General features: G+C 43.2%; 1 protein-coding gene across 8 annotated transcripts; it reads right to left on the bottom strand.

Moving 5' to 3' along the window:
• On the bottom strand, window positions 1-19,204 carry LOC125300149 (AP-1 complex subunit sigma-2). Of its 8 annotated transcripts, none has more exons than XM_048251790.1 (7): window positions 19,054-19,204; window positions 17,751-17,929; window positions 12,475-12,583; window positions 12,094-12,231; window positions 8,576-8,662; window positions 1,800-1,808; window positions 1-1,204 (listed from the first exon to the last, which is right to left on the bottom strand). In XM_048251790.1, exons 1-5 carry the CDS (start codon window positions 19,054-19,056, stop codon window positions 8,615-8,617), a joined length of 477 nt encoding a protein of 158 aa, XP_048107747.1. In that variant the 5' UTR covers window positions 19,057-19,204; the 3' UTR covers window positions 1-1,204; window positions 1,800-1,808; window positions 8,576-8,614. The 8 variants fall into 8 exon arrangements, with proteins under 8 accessions (XP_048107747.1, XP_048107745.1, XP_048107744.1 ...); XM_048251786.1 differs by lacking the exons at window positions 1-1,204; window positions 1,800-1,808; window positions 8,576-8,662 and adding exons at window positions 3,635-4,660; window positions 5,823-5,885; window positions 10,938-10,968; XM_048251788.1 differs by lacking the exon at window positions 1,800-1,808.
• Between the last annotated feature and the right edge of the window lie 1,353 nt (window positions 19,205-20,557).

Below are 20,557 nucleotides of genomic sequence, written 5' to 3'. Positions count from 1 at the left end.
TAGAAACGGCGGTAGACAAATTTATTTAGTTTCAAACACTGCTGCACAGATTCACAGACACAACAATTACAGATAATACTTCCCCATGACTAGACATACACACACATGGCATAGGTGATGTTCAAATGCTTTAAATACTTACAGTAATATAATACATAATAGGAAAGGGTGGTAGGGTATCACAGGAATATGCTCATCAGTGATTGTAAATGCAGACGACATCAGTGACAATACAAAATATAACCAACATGTGACGATACTTCCGTTGAACATATTCAGTAGCACTTGCATTATAAAGAGCAGTAGTTCACCACAAAACACAGTGGAACATCTCTGAGAATGTTCAGGGCAGTGACATCAAGGGCTTCATTTTGTGCTTTCAACAGTAACAGCCAATCAAAAATGGATACAAGCAGCAGACTCTTCGCAATGTTTGTTGCCTCAACTGCTCAAATTAAATGTTTAACCAAGGCGAAAAACAGAACAGAAACAGAAATCTTTGGTTTTTGAGAATGAATCCCTTTTCACATCTCTACCAATACTATAGTACTAAAGTATAAAACAATAATATAACAATATGTGTGAGTGAGTGAGTGTGTGTGTGTATAGAAAACTACAATCAACTTAAAGAAATATGAATGATATTTGTTATTTTTCTTGCCTGGGTCTCCTTCCTCCAACTTCACTGTTATCTTATTCTTTATATTTAAAAAAGTCAGGAAAAGCATGAGTGTCCAAACTCAGGGACAGCACACCACCCTCTGCGTGTCTGTGTCATTTCAACCAACTCATTAATAGCTGCTAAATTATTTGTAATTATCTAAGTATCTTTCCTTTTCAACTGTGGTTGTATTAACAGTACACTGATAAGACTGTACTGTTAATCTATCTTAAGGCTAAAATAAAAAAAGGGGTGATGATTTCTGGTAACTTGGATTATGATTCTGTACACTGCTACATCATGTGTGTTTTTGTGTGCTGTGTGTGTTGTAAAAAGGACAATGAATGAAGACATAATGAAAAGTCTAAGAGAAACATACTGAAGCACAATTTCTGTGTGTGTGTGAGTGTATGTGTGTGTGCGTGCTACATCTTCAAGCAGACAGACAGGCAGCTGGCAAAGTGAGGTGGACAGCCAGTTGGACAGCCATGGTGTTTATGTCAGTCCGATCTCTTCCAGAACACTCCGTGGAGTCTCTGCTTCCTACAGGAGGAAGTGGGCAGAGTCAAAGTTGCTCTGATCTCGCAGGTGACACTCAAATACCGCCCCCCTCTCTTCCCCAGGGGTGACACATATCAGTCACGCATAAGGTTGCTATTATGTGAGGGTCACTCTTCAATAATCATATAGGGACACACTAATTGGTAATGACTAGCTTCTTTATGACACTTCACACAAACTGGGGAGACCACTAAGGTGAAGACCTGCTGTTTAGTGAAAATGGACAGGAAAGGAAATGGACACAGTAAAAACAAACAGGAAATGGGTAGGCAATGGAAAAGATTGCTGACCAAGTGGCATAGGAGTAAAAGATTGCAGGGTAAATTAAGTAAATTTCATCTCATCAATGATATGGCTGTTAGTTTGACACAGACATAAAATGCAAAAAACACAAATTTAAAACACAAGTAAAACACAGTAAATAAACACATCTCCATGTGACCATGACACATTCAGTTGTGTGAAAGCAGTGAAGCAACAAGTGGCAAACAGATGGTTTAATGATAAACACACAAGGGAAATGTGTTGAATTTAAAGTGCACAGGGACAACACAATTCAAGCAAAAACAGCACTTACTTTGGCATCCTAACATGACGTTCGGCACAAAGTAAAGAGAAGAGCAGTGTGAGCACAAGTTATTCATTTTCATCAGTTTTCTGAGGGGTATGAAGCTGGAGGTGTCCTTTTCCACATATTGATTTTTTTTCTCTTTACATCTAACTTCCATCGTTCACTTCTGAGAGCTGCGTAATTTCTCCACTCTCTCCACTGCTGTATCGCGATGAATGATTCATGACTGTAGAGCCCGCCATACAGAGGGATTGAAAACCCAATCAGAGTCAAGGCTTTTTTTCCCTGAGATTACAGATGCTGTCATTGCAGACCTCCAGGTTTGTGTGTGCATGCCTGTGTCTGTGTGTATGAGTGTATAATGGAAAAGGCTGTACTGGAGAATTGAGTTGCATTTGGGTATGCTCTCTGATCCATGCTATCTGGTGAAATTAGTCATCTTTATAAACCTGCACTATAGGCAAGGTCCAATGTTGCACTCAGATAAGATGAAATACTGAGCCAACTTTTTTGATGGGTTTTACAGCCCATTAACACCAAGGTTAGTATTAGTGTAGCAATTACGGATAACTATCATAAGACTGACACATTTTCTACTTTTCGACTTTAATATTAGGCTTAACATGGAAGCAACATGTCCCAAAATATTTGTAAAATTGTAAATATCACTGGTTTGGTTGATATGGACATGATCTTGAACCTGCATAAAACCAACCAAAGATAAGAATTCCTTCGTTTCAACTTGCTTTCCTCATGTTGTGACACATTCACATTTCATTCCAAAAACATCTCCATGCATACATCTTTCCCTGGCTTTAACTTACTGTAATCTCATTTCATTTGTGCTTTTGGGTGGGACGACATGGTCAATGAAGATTAAATGTGTTCGCTGTCTGAATTAGATTTGCCATCAGCTCATTAGGAGGAACACCTCTGGGACTGGGAACAGATTGCTGCAGTAATCCAGCCTCCATATGCAAGTAATCAGCTACAAAACGCCATGCACAGCTGAGGCAGCACAAAATCAGACGAATTAATTTCTTAATGCATCTTGAGACCCAAGTAATCCTGGCAATTTTGGGTGATGGCTTCTGAATAGGGGATCCTTCCCCTAAAAGTAAAGTGTGGGGATTATGATGGAATGCCTGCGTGCACGCACACACACACACCCGTCAGCATTGGCTGGGCTCAAGGAATGTAGACCCCCACTGATTCCTGGCCTACACTATAGGAAAGGAGCACAGCCGAGCACCTTAAGTGTCGTTCAGACAACGCAGGGGTTGTGAATCCCATTCGCTGTGTCAGTCTGAATGATATCCAAATCACTAGTTAAAAGCTTGGGAGTTGGCCATTTTTGCTGTTGGATGGTTAAATGTTTGAAGGCCAACACTGACATAATTGAAACGGAACTTTGGAAAGAGGTTTTCCTTGATAATTACCCCTCAATGCTCTTCTGTGGAATAGTCCTATCCTTATTATTTAGCATTGTGACTTTGCTTGAGGCACTAAGATTTTGCAAGCTTCTAGAATGAATGATCCAATATAATTGGAAATGATTACTCACTAGCATGGACTGAAATGGACCTAAGAACCAAAAGTTCAGCTGTGAAACAAGAGACATGAATAGGAACCAAAATGACACCATTTGTGGACCATTTATGATGTTTAGTGCCGTCAAGACCCAATACATTGCATATGAAGTTTTAAGTAATCTAGTAGATCTAGAGGAATTTAATTTTTTGCTGTAAACAAAAACTACAAACTGCAGCTTTACAGATTGTTGAAAAGCCATTGCGTGTGATAAATATTCTACTCAATATAAAATTATACTCAATGACAGATCTACTTTTGGGTCTACTTTGTTGACCCAATTTTATTCATTTTAACAAACACAAAATAATAAATAATCTAATTATTGATCAAATGTGCAAAATTCACAAAATTTGAATAGGTAATACTTTTCATGATTACACAAATTTTTCTCACACTTATACATTTACAAAATTGTTATGTGTAGATGCTACCTAGAAGTAGTAGTGAACGCATTACCGCCACTTAGAGTTAACCTATGATTACAAACATACTTACAGTACTTTTAAGTTTTGGAATCTTCTTATATTTTGCCTTTTCTATACAGATCAATCTACTTCTTTTTACCTTAAACAAATACATGTCATTGCCTTAAACTATAGTCTAATTGTATTTAAGAAAACAGTTTCCTGGATTTTGCCTACAGAATGTATGCATTGTAAAACCATCACAGTACTAAAATTCCTAACCTATGATTTTATACCTATAACACTGACCTTTATTTTGAGTTCATGTTAAACAAGCCCTAGCGACCTTATATGTAAAAACATCACAATAAACTTGATAAAAGCATGGCTTCTGTCATAGTACCATGTGTATATGAAGAGAACAAAAACCTTTCCTGATCGGTCTGAAAATGAGACATCATGAATACATGAGAAAACTATACGTATGTTTTTATCATGAAAACAGTAAAACTATACATGACCATTTCAGATGACTTGTGGGTGTGTTCATGAGTGTGTATGGAGATGAATCAGCCCCAGGGGGCCTGGTGACACGTGACATGAGTGATCCCCCGACATGTTTCCGCCAACAGAGGGCAGTGAGGATGGAGAGGGAGGAGGTGAAGGAGAAGGAGAGGAGGAGGAGGAGGCACAACTGGGCGCTGAGTAGTGGACGCTGTGGGCAGGGCGTGTGAAGTGGCTCGGCATGCAGGATGGACAGCTGGCCGCGACAGCAGCGGTGGCAGCGGCAGTAACAACAGCAGCAACAGCAGTGGTGGGGGCAGCAGCGGGCATTTAATACACAGGCACATTAAAGTACTCATGTCGTGGCTAAGGGAGACAGAGAGACAAAAATAGAGAGGTGCAGACAAACACACACACACACACATGCAAAAAATCTCATGTCACCATGCAAGGCAAGCAAAACTCTCCAGTCACCCTCTAGAGCCATGGATCCTAAAGGGGAGGGAGGGAACAGGACATAGAGCACAGGGCATGCAGACCACTGGCACACAGGACACAGAAGCACACAACTCAATGGCAGCCTATGGACGTGTTCACAGGAAAGGAGTCTGCAGAGGGGGAAGGTCCACTGAGAGTTATGCACTTGGACGCAAAATGAACAGGAGTACAGTACTCAACATTATTGGTCTACTGATCAATATCACTATTTTCCTCCATTTAGTGCTTGGTCAGATAGCATTAAGCCTATGCATGTGAACAGAAGTACTAGACCTCAGGCATAGGCTTAAGATTCATCCTTCTGCCGCATCTCTATGTGTAAAATGTTCAATGTAGGAGAAACAAACACTGACAAGATGAGTACTGCATTGCTGCAAAAGGGAGATATGTGTTCATGTGTGTGTGTAGGTTGTCCGTGTTTGTGTGTGTTATCTGTGTGTATATGTCTGTGTGTGTGTGTGTGTGTGTGTGTGTGTGAACTGCAGAGGGAGCTCTCGCCATTGACTCAAGCGCAGCAACTGTGATTGGAGGCCAAAGCGAGATACTGGCTTCCCTCCTCCTCCCTGGGGAATGTTGTGCTTAGATCTTTTACTAAGAGCTAGAACAGTTGGAGGTCCTGGCTAGGGTCCCTTATCGCCAACACAAAACAAAGGACTACAGAAGACAAATTACACTACACAGCAGGACACAGGGCAACACCGTGCTACACAAAAGGGATCTAATTTGTTTTGAGACCAAAAAAACGCTTTAGTAGGGCTGAAATCTACAGCAAAGAATAAACAATATCCACCTTCATCTATGGTTATCTTTTTCTGTTGGGGTGAAACAAGAATGAATCCACATCTACATACAGTACATATAAGCACTATCCTACAGGCACATAGCACACACCCAAGGGCAAAAATGACCTTTACTATTACATGGTGTTAAGGGGGAGTAGGTGGCTCTGTACGCTAAACTATTGACATGACCAGTGATGTAGTAGAGTCCCTAAGAGGCTTCTGCTGACACAGACACTGACAGTATTCACCTCCATGTGTTTAATTCTGGAAAAGACCAGAGGACTCTGCAGCCATATTAGGACTCATCATACCTGCAGGGCAAAGAGTTTAAGGGGAAACAGGGGAACAGAAAAAGCGCTGTATCATTCAAATGAGGATACAGGCCAGGTATGTCCCTCAGGAACAAATGTACCATGTAAGATTGAATTCTTTGAGCTCCACTCTCTCTGTCTCTGCACAACTCCTCTTCCTACCCCACCCCAGCCCGGTTCTTCCCTCCTCTCTCCCGTCTTCCTCACTTACCTCCAGCACGAAACCAGCTCAGCGCTTAAGTGCTTCGGGAATCTGCTGAGGCGCCACTATTCCCGGACAAAAGTGCTCGCTCCGAATGCAAACAACAGCTTGAACGCCACCACATATCGTTTTTCTTTTTTCATTAAGAACTAATTAAAACGGTTTCGTTCTAATTCCCCTCGGAATGTCGTCTTCCGATGTAATTATCTGGCATCGGAGCTGTGTGGTGCCCCAGCTTGCTGCTCAAAGCCACCTATCATACATCCAATTTAACTCCCTCACCTCGAAGCTTTCATTAATGCTTCGTTATGTGTTGACGCCATGCTAATAACTCAGAGAGGGCTTATTTAAAAGATAAAAGATGAGTGGGAACGCAAGCAGAAATAAATATTTTTTATTTGAGGCCTGATGATGCCAAATGGCACAACAGCAAACATGAGAAAGGCTTTCAGCTCAGTTCACCAATTAAAGTGCTGGAGCACACCTAACAAGTCTCATGTGCCACGGAGATCTTTTGTCAATAATGTTTTTCGGTTTTCTTTTCTCTCAAGGGGAGAGTACAGATCTTTGTTGTATCTGCAGTGCTTTTTACCTAATAACAGTCTTTTGTTTCACTTTGCCGCATTCCTATTCTCGTTCTTTCACATACTGTACATTCTCTCATTATTTTTATCTCCTCCTCCTCTGTCTCTCTCTCTCTCTCTCTCTCACACACACACACACAGAGGCACACACATCCAGGAAGAGAGAGAAATTATTACTCCTGATTACCATGACTTACTAATAGTGCTGATAAAGAAAATCGTCCTCAGCAGGCGAGGGATGGAGGACAAATGGCCTAAATGTCTAAATGTCCTCTTGCTTAATTAAGGAACTGACATGGATGAAATGACCCTGATGACAGAGAGTCAATTCAGTCTGTGGTCCATTTGTAATCGAGGCCTCTAAAAAGGTCAATATGAGATCACCCTTCATCCTCACCTACCTCCTCCTCTTCCATATTTCAGGTTTCAGATGTCATTTATTGGTCAATTCTTTGTGTATATTTGTATACTTCAGACAAAATACTGTTTCTGCTCTTTCTCTTATCGTCCCAACCATCTATGTTACTAAAGAACTGCTTCCTTCCTCTTTCATTTGAATCTGATGTGTGAGAGACGCCTTGGCTAATGCTACTGCCTGAACTTTGGATTCAGACACCCCCGCTGGTGGAAGAAAAAAGCGCACACACACACACACACACACACACACACACACACACACACACATACACAAACATAAACAGACCAAGAAAAGAAAAAAAAAGACTCCAATTGCTTTTACTTTGGAGTAAAGAGCAATTGCCGTCAGACTAGGGACAACGGTAGTTCTGAACAAGCAAGAGTCAAGGCTGGCACTGCAAACCCAAACCAATAGATTTAATGCTGTGCCTGTCTGAGTAGGGGAAACGAGGTCACCCGGGCAATCAAGTGCTCTGTGGTCTATTACGCATGACGGAGGAACTAAGTACTCCTAACACACACACACACAGTCAGACACACATATACACACACAGCAGATATAAGAGCTTTGTGAATATTTTGTGAAGGAAATGCAATTGTTGTTTGTCACACTCTGGTCCTGACCCAATGATGCTGAATGTGTCAATAGTTGTTGTTGATCGGAATATATGAAAAATCATGCTTAAGTGTTGATACTTATGTATCTTTGATACGTTAGTGTTGGACTCATGTCACTTCTAAGACCACACTGGCATTGTCTGAGACAAAAGCTGCCAAATTGCATTTCTTCAATGAAATATTCATACCATCCAAAGCTGTTATCTCCCTGAAATTATATACAGTCGCTCTCTAAATGTTGCCATGGCACTTTGCAGGGGCAGAGTCTTACATCCATTGGTCAATCTGTTATGCATTGTGCAGATTTGATTTTCTAACATGACTCACCATAGAGAGTTTTGTTCACCACAGATATTGTAATGAATGTCTGGCTCCAAAGAATGGACACAATAATATTCCCATGCGTGTAGCAGTTTCTGTTCATTTTTCAGAAACTTTGAGCAGGTTGCCCAAAAGCAACTTACAGTCAGGTTGTGTTACAAGCATTCTGCTAAACTATTCCAATTACTTTTGCAATGCATGACTAGGCTAGGCTTCACATCGATCATGTTAAAGGGTATTTCTCAATTAAGTCCTCGACAACAGACTGAGAAATGTAAGACATCAAACCAACCTGCATGGCTGGACAATCCTAAAGGCCTCAAGCTAAAAACACACCTCCGCACACCGCTAAGTAATTTGGGCTTCTAGTTGTCTGGCACCCCGCGGAGGACCTTGAGTTTCCCCTCCCCGCTGACAGCACTTGAGACGGTAGGGGGGAATGAGTGAGAGAGGGACCACATGCGCTCACTCCACACGGGCACGCCACTCGCTAGCTGGCTGGAGAAAACCCCATGCTGACTGACCAGGTCAGTCTGGTAATTACCGACCCTCTGGCAGCAGGCCTGGACTCTCTAGACCCCTCATCATTATAAGATCTCCTCATTGGCCAAACCGCCCCAGTCCTCCGTCTGGCTCTACGGACACAAAACCCAGCCAATCAGAAAGGGCCTTGAGTCCTTCCTGCACTGCTGCTGTTGTCATTATTGTCTGTGGGCAAGCTACAGGAGCTCTGTTCATTTTTGTCCCTCTCTGAGTCGGAGTGGAAAAACAAGAATATCCATAAGGGTAAATACAACTTGAAGTCAGGAAGCAAAACTTTGTATCAAAGCTTGGGTAACTACTTCATATTTGGGACAGTGGTGTAGGATACTGCTTTTGATTGCTTTTTCACAGTAACTGTGAGAGGCTCGAGCTCTTGTGGTTAGTTACTGCTGTTTATGGGAGGGTTGGACAATCAGAAGGGTAATGAGGTGAAAGTACAGTAATCACAAGTGACATGTGACTACAATACAAACCTTTAGATTTAGAGGCAGTGCAACCAACGAGACTGCAAATTGTGCAAAATGAGGCAAGTCTCCTTGGAGGATGTTGGATAATTAGCAAATTAGTATTGATGTTTTCCTGTGCTAACTACATTAATTGGCCATCGGGACTGCAGTCTTGGTCTTTCTGTTATACACTTATGATAGTTTTTACCATTTCTATTTAACTGTACCTATTTGCTGTTTTATACATTGCATATTGAGGCTCAGATTGCATATTTCATTTTATCCCCCATCTCAGAACTGTGCATTAAAACATGAATCCATGCACGTGCATAAATCTGAATAAAATCCCATTTTTTCAATTACCATTTTGCTTTGCTAGACAATTAGACTATGACTGCTTAGAGTATGACTGCTATGTACAGTCCTCTCCATGTAAGTGTCTCTCAGCAAACCTCTGAGCGACTCATTTTCCTCTGCACTTATCCCACCTACACACATCCCATCTCCGTTTCAGGAATCTCAGCGACTCACACATTTAGACCAGTGCATTTGAATGTCTGAATTATGCCATTAGTTTTGTAGTTTTCACACACATTCTCTCAATTCCCCATTTTAAGCAACCATTCAAATGCTTTCAGGAAATGCACAACGCTCTTTACTTTAACCTGCTTAGCTTTAATGCGGCATCACTCCTTAACAGTGTGTACCCGTTGCATTCCTTTAAGGTTCTCTCCAGTGTAACTCATAAACACGCACGCACACACACACACACACACACACACACACACACACACACGAGAGGCCAGATGCATTAGCGGCAGCCCCAGCAGTGGCTAGCCCGGCAGTGCAGCAGCCTTCTCCACAGCCCTGCGAGAGCGTGAGCAGAGAATGAGAGGCACTCCAATAGCGACGGCTGAGACAGGTTTGGTAATAGCCATCTCAGCCGGATGCCTCTCAGTGGACCGCGCATTTGGGTCATATCTCAGTGTGCTGCCTTAGCCTGGCACCTCAAGACAATGATTGACCCCCTTCTCCCCTTTCTTATTCTATTATCCCACCTTTCAGACGTGCTAGCAAAGGCCTCCCCGCCAAGCAAATCCTATAAAAATGTCTGGCAGGGTGTGTGTGTGTGTGTGTGTGTGTGTGTGTGTGTGTGAGGCGGCCGAGGCAGCACGGAGGTCAGGTGACTGACTGGTTGAAAGAGTTGCTAGCGAGTGGAGAGAGGAGGGGATGTAAATGGCCCCCTCGTCCCTCATATGCTGAAATGACACTGTTCTGTAGCGTGGCCCAGATGACAGCGCGTTGCCTAGGAGTGATGTGGGTAATTTACTCTGCAGAGGGGCAGAGATGAACACACCCATTTACTGAGGACGGGCGTTCAGTCTGTGGTGACTGCAGCACACTAGCAGAGAAGGGAAACGACGTCTCTCGATCTTATCCTGGTGCTTAAGAAACTGAAGTTCCTGTTTTTGTACAGGCCAATTACCTGCTTGGATCTGATTAGAAGGGAGACAAGAGAATGGACTATATCCCCTGGCCTCAATACACACATTTCTTTTGGTGTGAACGCCTGTTTGTCTAATTACTTTCTGTTTGGCCTAACGCCTAGCACTACTTGGCATCTTGTTACACTATTCAATGTGAATATTGTATCAAAGGACCTTTACATACCAGCATCCAGAGCGCAACGGTGCAATGAACTGTTATAATACATATAGCTTAGTGGTTATATTTCATTGTTTTAACATGAAAGCAAAAAGTGCTGTAATCAATTATTTTTCTTAGGATGGCTGCTGCAGAAGTCACTGGTATGTGAGAGACCTTTGTTTTGTACCTAGCTAAACATTATAAGACTACTGCTACTAGGTTAACTAGAATAGCTACTCTATAACTCATCTCCAAAGATGAGGCTGGACAGTACCTGGAAAGAGTCGAATCTGAAAATCTAGATTCTGTAAATCAAAGAGCAAAGGAAGGAAGGGAGGAAAGGAATGAGGGAGGGAGAGAGAGAGAGTGAGGGAGGGAGAGAGAGCACAAGAAAAAGAGAGACAGAAAAAAGGCATAAAAAATTAACTGAAGTCAGGAGAAAAAAAAGGAACAAACTCAAAGGCTGACAGCAACAAAAGACCAGAGCTAGGGGGAGGGAAAGAGTGAGACCTGGCAACGGCTCTTCAAATGTCAGCAGTAATTGCTGTCGACCGATATAAAGGCTTGTCGCTCTTTTTCGGATGTTCTGTCAATGTGTTGCCTCGCACTGGAAACAATCAGATATCTCCTCTGATATCTGTGCGAGCAAGATTAAAAGCCATCATGCTACACCATCTTGACAGATGTAAAGGCCCTTCAGTCAAACTGGGCAACATCTAATACGCTTCAAAAACTGACTAAGTCCCAGACTGGGTATGTCTGTCTGATTGATCTGTGGGGAGTTTTAACTTCTGAGAAGTTCAAACTAGTGAGAGTAAATTGCACTGGTAAATACTTACAGTTTGTGTAGTGTAGTGTATAGGTACTATGCGTGTGTGTGTTTGTGTGTGTGTGTGTGTGTGTCTATACACATGAAAGCTGCAGTGGTATTTTCGGGTAAATGTAATACCTAGCATCTTACGAGGTTACTGTGCACAGGAGAGGGTCAGGCTTCTCCCAGCTGTAAAAACGTCCTCCGGATGATTCAGTGGATATTAAATTCATACCATAAAGAGTGACCCACCGAGGAGGGAGTGAATTCTCCCAACATGGAGGCTAATATACAAGTGCTAACAAGAGGGGAGTGCTAAAAGGAATGCTCTCTGCGAGAGAACATGAAGGAAGGGGGAGCTGTCAATGTGAGGGAGAGAAGGAAAGGAACAAGAGGAGGAGAGGAGGAAGGAGGAGACCTCTAGAGGGAGAGTGAGTTCAAAAGGAGAGAGGGAGTGAGACAGGGAGAGGCAGTGACTAGAAAAGGAGCTCATCCGCAGGGGAGAAGACATGAGTGAGAACTGAGACCTACTCTAACGGAGGTTGGCTGACGGTTCTCAGGGATTCTTTTTGGCAGGTTAGTGCTGAAGAGGAGGTAGGGGGTTGGGTTAGAGTCTTACCTCCTGTAGCAGGTCTGCTTGCTCTATGGCCTTCAGGACGTTCTTCTTGGAGGTCTCCTGCGCCTCGCCTCCCAGCAGGAACTCGTCCAGGATGAAGTAGGCTTTCTCAAAGTTAAAGATGATGTCTAGCTCACACACCTGCAGCCCAGGAAGCCTCATCACACACACACACACACACACACACACACACACACACACACACACACACACACACACACACACACACACACACACACACACACACCCACACACAGTCCAACAGTCTCCACATTATGTTTGCTTTACACCATCTCTATTTGAAAGTATGTGTGTGAAGTCTAAGTCATCAACTTACATTAAAAAATGTTTAGATAAATATGTACTGTGCATAGGAACACATACACTGCCAAAATACTTATCCAGCAGCTCCACATATCGATGGATGATTTCCAGGGTGATCAGCTCGTTGTCCTGGTCCTCTATAGCGCAGCAGAAATACAGGCTGGCGTATCTGAAACACAGAGAGAATTTCGCCTTTTTTTTAGAGCGCTTTCAGCCGCAGAGGACAGCTTTCACTGTGACAGATGGGCAAACTAGTCCATGAAAGGAACGCCATTCATGAAGGTGGATCGCCAGAACAGAGGACCCCTCTGGCATGACAGGGCAGATAAGACTGCAGAAAAGGCTTTCATTATATGACGACGGAAACAGAGCAGCTTTGGGATTGAATGGGCATATATGTGAGTTCAGTCTGTGTGTTTATTTGTTTGTGCATGCACTCTTTTCTCTGTATGCATTTATGTGTGTATGCATGCATTAGTGTGTGCATGTGTGTGTGTGCGCATGCACTCTTGTATCTGTATTTGTGGGTGTATGCATTTATGTGTGTATGTGTGTGTGCATGCATTAGTGTGTGCAAGTGTGTGTGTGCATGCATCAGTGTGTGTGTGTGTGTATGTCCGTATGTATGTGTGTGTGTGTGGTCAAAATTACTCAAAGACAACTGGTGTGAGACTGCAGCTTTATTCACGATACCGGGAGACTGTTACCCACATCAAATATCAAGTAACAATCCTACACATAGTATGTACATAGTAAAAGTATATATACTTTTTTGATCCCATGAGGGAAATTTTTTTGATCCCAAATAGCACACAGTGAAATTTGGCACACTCTGGCATTTAACTTATGGCGTCGGTATTTTTGATAGTGTATAACATAAACACAAATAGCACACAGTGAACACACAGCTGCATTCTGTGTATGAAGGTGCACACATTAATTCCCGGCAGTGAGCTGCCTGCTACAACGGCGGCGCTCGGGGAGCAGTGAGGAGTTAGGTGCCTTGCTCAAGGGCACTTCAGCCACGGTCCACTGGTCGGGGCTCGAACTGGCAACCCTCCGGTTACAAGTCCAGAGTGCTAACCAGTGGGCCACGGCTGCCCCCCAAAAACATCTCTGGGTGTTACAAGACCCCATAACCTTCTAATGGCCTAGACTATGTTTGTGTCCTTGGGGTGAAGTCAATCAGACACCCTACAGCAAACAGTCTTCTCACAATTTCTACAGAGGGAGACTTTGGATGACACAGGGGTTATTCCTATTCCATGTGTGTGTGTGTGTGTGTGTGTGTGTGCTCATGTGCATATGTGCATCACTTTCCCTTTAAAGATGCTAACGGCTCTACGCATGCTACTCATTTGTCTTCCTCACTGCCTCCAAACTGGAGACAAAGCACAAACAGAGAACACTTCCCCTCGCTCCGCATGTGATATATTGCCTCTCTGCTCATTCACAAAGTGCTGACTATGCATCTTTTTATGCCACTCCCGCCCCCGCTCACACACATTCCCCTGAAATAAAGTATTGCTGTTTTCAGCATATAGGATATTCATTTGACCGACTGGCGAGGGATGCCAATGTCTCCCTCCCCTTATTCTCCCCTCTCTTCCGATAACCTTCTCCCAGACAAGAATTATTTCAGCATGTGACCGCCACCGTGCAGACAAGTGACTCGATGAAATTCCACGGGGGTAAAGGGCACACAAGACTCTGAAGCGGGGATCACACTGAAAATAACAAAGCGGCAGCAGTAAGTGTAACACAACGCTCAGACCATAATAAGTTCTATCTCGTTCCTAAGTAACACACACGGTTTGCCTAAACTGACGCTTGTGTTGTGCTTTGAAAGTTGATCCAAGTTTACAAGAGGCTTACTTGTCTCTTTTTGCTTTTGATAGAGCCATGAAGCAAAAATACCCAGTCTAGTCACATACAATATCACATACAATATCACTTCCCCTGTGTGATCCTAAAAAAAGAGGAAGAAGAAGGTGTTGCAGATATGATAATGATAATCATTAACAAATAATAACATTAGTTTCTTGAGTGTGCAGCGAGCCAGCGGAAGGGTCTTGTTTCGCCCTGAAGGGACTTATTTTCCCATGATGACCGGCGTTCTATACATTATCCAGCTTATTATACGGCTACTTGCCAAAAGGAAAAAATAAACTCCATGATATGTCTCTTTACACTTATTTGTTACCGTTTCGTCGTGGCTTTTGCCGAGAAACAAATAGTTCGCAACACACGCTGAACTTGAATCAAACATTCTTTAGAACACAGCTGATCAACCGTCTGCTTTCACTTTTGAATGAAGTTCCAAGCACAAACTCCGTTGCCATTGACAGCGGTCATTCTTGTTTTCAGAAGTCCTTTCCCAAGAAATAATGACCGCTAGAACTTTCGGAAATCCCATTCAAGTCAATGGAGCATTCTACTTGCATTGTGAAGAGCCGTATAATAACAAATAATAACATTAGTTTCTTGAGTGTGCATGTTCATCTTGCACTTCAGCCCTGAGTGTAACAGCATGCAGTGCAGTGTGAATATGTGTGCAGCTCTCTTCATCACGAACAGAGCTCCAAGTAGTTGGTAGCCCTGCAGCCACCAGCTCTGGCTGCCTCCTTCTCACCATCAAAGGTGGAAATATTGACACAGCTCCCAAGTCAACACGGCCTGCGTTTCTATCTATCATGAAAGGATGACCTAGCCTACAGTGTCATACAGTGTCAAGTGGCTTGACAGGATTTTAAAGCTCTATGAGGACCACTGGGCATTTGTCACCAGTGTATACAGTGTGTACCATGTGCAAATACATTGCAGCTGCAAGTGCCTGAGTTGAATCTTATCCACCACTTACCCCAGAACGACTAGCACTGCAAGGATATCCTCCTATACTGGAAATAGATTATTTATTTATTCATATACAACATGCGCACATTAATATATGTCCATAAAAATGTCATTTTCATAGTGTACGAAAGTGGGGAGTGTAAGAAAGGGCTCTATTCTCTTCATATATTTGAAAGCATTCCTCTACTTGCAAAGGCTCTATGCTTCAGTAGCATATTATATTAAAATCAGGGGGGACCAGATTTGATTGCAAGCTTAAGCAGTTTATAGAAAACAACTCCGTAATCTCATTTCATTATTGAGGGTTTAGCCCCACAACACAACTGCTCCAATTCCATAATCATCACCTAAAGCTTTGGAGGCATATTCTGGGTATGCTACCTACACACACAGCGACAAGGAAAAACTAAAAGCTAAACTAACTAAACACATTGCTATATTACTTTGCTCTCATCACAAAAGAGGATCTATATGCTGTTCAGATTCAAATCTCTCTTACACAACTGTCTGGAAAGAGTGCAAGTGCTTGCCTGGCGAGTAGTAAGCAAAGCGGGTCAAAGGGTTGGCGCTTGTCAAGTCTGCCAAGTATGCGCTTAGAGACTAAACTCTGGCCTGTGGCTCTTACTGAGTCTCAAGAGTGCTGTTCAACCTCATGAAGCCCTGAAATGAGAAGCAACAGACTGTGTTATGGAAATGAGGAAGGGGGTTTCAGCTGGCGGAGGTCTTGATTACCACGCTGACAGAATGTTGCATCCGAGCAAATCTGTTTATAATTGAGCACTGGGCATTGCAACCAGGGGGCCTTGAGCAAGGGTGGCAAGGATTCTCTGTTACTCCTGGGTGCTCTTAATGGATTTTTCTTCTGCTCAACCCTATTCCCCCAGCAGCAGTTTTGTCTTTCTGATGTTCAGTTTCAACTGTGTCTCTCTCTCTCTCTCTCTCTCTGTCTCTCTCTCTGTATGTCTCCATCATCTCTGAAGAAAGAATTCTCCCTTTTTTCTCCTGGTGCTTGTGTTTTCCTCTCTCGCGCTCATAAATCACACCAGTCGGAGCGTCCTCTTGGCCGAGTGCAGCAGACCTGTCACTGTTTTCGCTAGGGCGATGTCTGTGTTACAGACTCTACCTGCCAAAGGGACGTGCCGTGAGGGGGCTCGGGAGTCAGCGCACTCCGTGCAGTCTCCACCCGACCGTGGCGCAGAGATAACAGCCAGGACGCTCCACCAAATGCTGCGCTCTTCGAATGACAAACACGCCCCTGCCACTCCATTAGATTGCCAAGCACGTCTGTCTTATTTAATGTGGCAGGAAGCTAATGAGGATTAGCTTGGCAAACAATGACGAGTACATATGAGCATGTTTTTTATCTGCCGCGAAAGGTCAGTATTAATTTACCGCCATCGCCGTGACTGTAGCAGAAGGAGGGTTCTGCACGTCTCTCCCTGAGCCCCGTTGAGGATGCAGGCAGCTCGGTGCACGTTTGTCTGTTGTGGGTCTGTTTTGAGTGGCTCCGGCAAAAAGGGGAGCTCGTTTTACATTCGTTGCCACTCTCGGCCTAAGGTGACCCCTGCGTCTCTCCTTGGATTTCTGATGCTCCAGTTCCTGATTAAATTTCTGTGAGTAACAGAGAACAGAAACACCCTTGACGGCTGTGTCCTCTAGCACACCTTTTAAATCAAAGGAATAACACCCATGAGAAAATGCAGCAACATAGAAAACACTACAGGCCTCACAGAATAAACAATGACATTGCCAGTGTGAAGGCAGCATTAATCAGTGCTGAAACTGACCGCATGTCTTAAAGACATGGGTGTTGAGACCTGGATCTGTAACCTAACACCAAGAAAAAAACACTAATGCACCACCAATCGAACCACATCCATGTGTATGAGCTGGGGCTGTTTGTTGTTTGGCAGAGTGCGGTCATCCGCTTGATTGGCAGGCCGGTGGCTGTGTGGTGCCACCTCGTATGGGTCACGGTGGCTCAGCCCACATGAAGAGCCCCAACCCATTGGTTGGCACGGCAACTGTGAATAATGAGGCGAGAAAAATGTTCTCTCTTTTTTCTTCTCCCCCAGCAATCCAGGCGTGCCACTGCTTTCATCTTTTTCTTTAAACCACACTCCGTCAATAACATGAAAGACTAAAAGAAAACAAAAAAACAGGCCGATTCTAGCGACTCTTGGTTAAAATGTCACACCCTCACTGCAATACTACAGTAGAAACAGGTGACACCGCACCTGTAAGTTATACTGAAAGCTCTTCAAAGCTAATGCATTTCCCCTGATTTTATGATAAGGCTGGCAACATGTTGTGTGCTTGCATAAGTTAGCGTTAATAGTATTAAACAGTAATATGTTGACAGGGCAATAGGACTAACAAAACCAACTTGATAAACACACAGGTGCACTGCACTTCTCTCCTGCCTCTCTGTAACTCCACTGACACTTTGGGCGTGCGTAACCAAACAGATCAGCCACACCAACCTTTTGTAAACAATCTTGAGGTCTCGCCATTCGAGAAAGCTGCACATCTTGGGCTTGCGCGCCAGCACGGTCTGCACCAGCTCCCGGGTGATCTTCTTCTTCTCCTTGTCAGACAGGGGTACATACCACTTCTGCAGCCTCAGCTTTCCCTGCCGACTGAACAGCAGCATGAACTGCATCTGGGGAGAGGGAGAGGAACGGACAGGGGCAGGGATGGGGGGACAAGACGGGAGACCGCAGGGGCAGTGATTATGGCAGCACCGGGACAGGGAGGAAGACGGAGACCGGACACAGACAAGAGGGCAGCGGAAAGGGAAGGCCAGGGTCAAAGTTCATAAGGGGGACATGGCAGCATTTAAAAATAAACAGAAGAGATGAGATTAAGGAGATGCACACACAAACACATAGGAGAAATGGTGGTAGTGGTGGTGGTGTTGGTTAGAGGGGTGGGGGGCATAGAGAAGAAACACAGGATTCTTTTCCATCCCAAAATGTGTATGTGAATGATAGCACCCAAAAACACAGACTAGAATGAATTAGGCTAACCTATGACAGAAGAGCTTCACGACCTCTACAGAATCGATAATGTTATCCAAGGATACATGTACTCCAAGGATACATGTTGACCTAGATACTAACTGACATTATAACCCTATCATAAAACACATTGATAATAAAAACATTATTCACTCTGTCACAGGGAGTGGAAGGGCGACATCGAGGAAGTCTGTCTCTCACAATACTGTAGCAGAATATAATAGAATGGACAGGGAGACTCATTGGCAATGTTTAACACGCTCGAATTCAGAACGTGAATTATCTGTTTATTGCCTTGGCTAGAGACCGCATCTTGGACTGTGTAGACACAGTACACGCACGGCATGTTGATACGAAGTAAAAAAAAAAAAAAAAACCTGCACTCGCCCCCAGTTACCCGCATCACTTGACTGTTTACAAATGAGGGATTACACAATTGTACCAGCCCGGTCGTTAAACTAATAACATCTCAACTTAGAACCCAATAGTAACCTGGTCGGTGTTGGTTTCACAAGCGCTCGATGTAGTTCAGGCTTAGTAGTAAAATACTATGTCGTGTTATATTCTGATCCACCATGTTTACTTTCAAGTTCATTCAGTTAACTAGTTTATAGCTAATTATACCACACCGAGACGGTAAGAAACGTGGGCAGACGACGTCAAGTGTAAATCTACACTTTTGACAGACAGCAGCGCGCGACAGTTCAGCATAAGCTCCAATGAGCATATTTGTATTTACAGAGGTCTGAATTCTGAAGGTACTCACCATGGACCTTAAACGACAGTCTTTCCAGGTAAATTAAGAGCGCACACCCAACGTGGTGCTCACACTGATTTCAGAGTTTTTGTATTCAGTGTATTCCTGTCACAGGGTTCCCTTCGGTTTTGTCTCTAAGACGGAGCTACCCTGGACCGTCACTTGGCCGTTATTTCCTCATTGGTTTAAGGATTACTTTAAAAATATTCATTGGTCAAGTCCTGCCGTTATCCCCGCCTATACTCGCCTAGGATTGAGTATATGGTCATGATTCGCTGTAGTATATGTCAATCTAATTTATGTCAGTCGCAATGTCGTTTCAATAAGCCTCATGGTTTCTAAAGAATAACACAGTAAGGACCAACAACTATAATAGCATTCTGATAATACTTTATCTCTAAAATTAGATTCGTAATAGATGGCATTGCACAAATGAGCTTATAGCACAGTTATGTCCGGTCAGGGGTTAGGCCTACATTAGATATGTTCTACATTTCAAAGATTTACCAGTTCTCAATTTTGGTTTCAATTGTGCCCTCTTTCATGAGTGCCGACTGAGGGCAACTACATGAGAACCCTCTACGCGTTATGGATTTCTCAATAACATTGAACATGGATATTACGCATTTTACGCAAGCACGTACCCAGACTGACTTGAGGAAGCATGAACTTCACGGTGATTTAAAGATCACAGAAGTAATGTGCAGAACTAGAACGCCCCCTTCTGTCCGTTAAGAGGACACGATATTCGACAATGCTAAATGGAAAATGTGTAACCTTAACCTATAGGCCTTTTTGGAATAAAATAGTTTGTAATAGCAACTCTGTGTTGTTTGTTTGTTTTGAAGGCAACTGTTACATTTGCCCTCAACAATTATTCACGTCGCTGCGTCCTATTTAGCCTACAATGGAATTCACCGTTTCGATTTGTTGTTTGGTGCGTAAAAGAGTGTGTGTGTGTGTGCGCGCACGTCTGTGACCGAGATAGCCCGTTGACCCATTATAGACCATAATAGACCCACAAGAGACCCTACATGACGTTCTTGTTACTCCACCATTTTATCCACTAGATGGGAGTATCCACACATTAGTCCTCAAAAACCTGTTATCAAGGCTGTTAGTGTCCCAATTCCAACTGTGTGGTTTAGTGACAAACCTGGATAAATGATCTCGGAATAAGTGGTGAACCTCATGGAGCCTTCTGTCTTCATTCTCCTACCAAAACCAACCCATGGGTCTCTTTTTGGCAGTTTGCCATTTACTATAAGGTAACCACAAATTTGGAATATGACCTCTGAGTATTCGTTCCTCCTGTCATACCCAATTGCCTTACAGATCTTATCACATATTAATGTTGCAATACTAGAGACAGAGTTAAAAAGTTAAACTTGCATATATTGCCAAGCATTAATAACTTGTCATAGGAACATGCATATACACTCACTGCACCATATTGAAATAAATTCTTATTGAATACAGTTATACAATTATTTGTGTTATTTAACCATTTTTC

Source organism: Alosa alosa, chromosome 9 (genome assembly GCF_017589495.1).
Source record: "Alosa alosa isolate M-15738 ecotype Scorff River chromosome 9, AALO_Geno_1.1, whole genome shotgun sequence".
Lineage (NCBI taxonomy): Eukaryota > Metazoa > Chordata > Actinopteri > Clupeiformes > Clupeidae > Alosa > Alosa alosa.
The sequence above is the reverse complement of the archived record's forward strand: the minus strand, read 5'-3'. Positions and strand labels throughout refer to the sequence as shown.

What these genes read in the sequence shown, in the direction of transcription:
- LOC125300149 (XM_048251786.1), bottom strand. An exon ending in CTCAAGATTGTTTACAAAAG is followed by an intron (nt 12,584 to 17,750) that starts GTTGGTGTGGCT and finishes TCTGTGTTTCAG; the next exon opens with ATACGCCAGCCTGTATTTCT. An exon ending in TGGATAAGTATTTTGGCAGT is followed by an intron (nt 12,232 to 12,474) that starts GTATGTGTTCCT and finishes CCTGGGCTGCAG; the next exon opens with GTGTGTGAGCTAGACATCAT.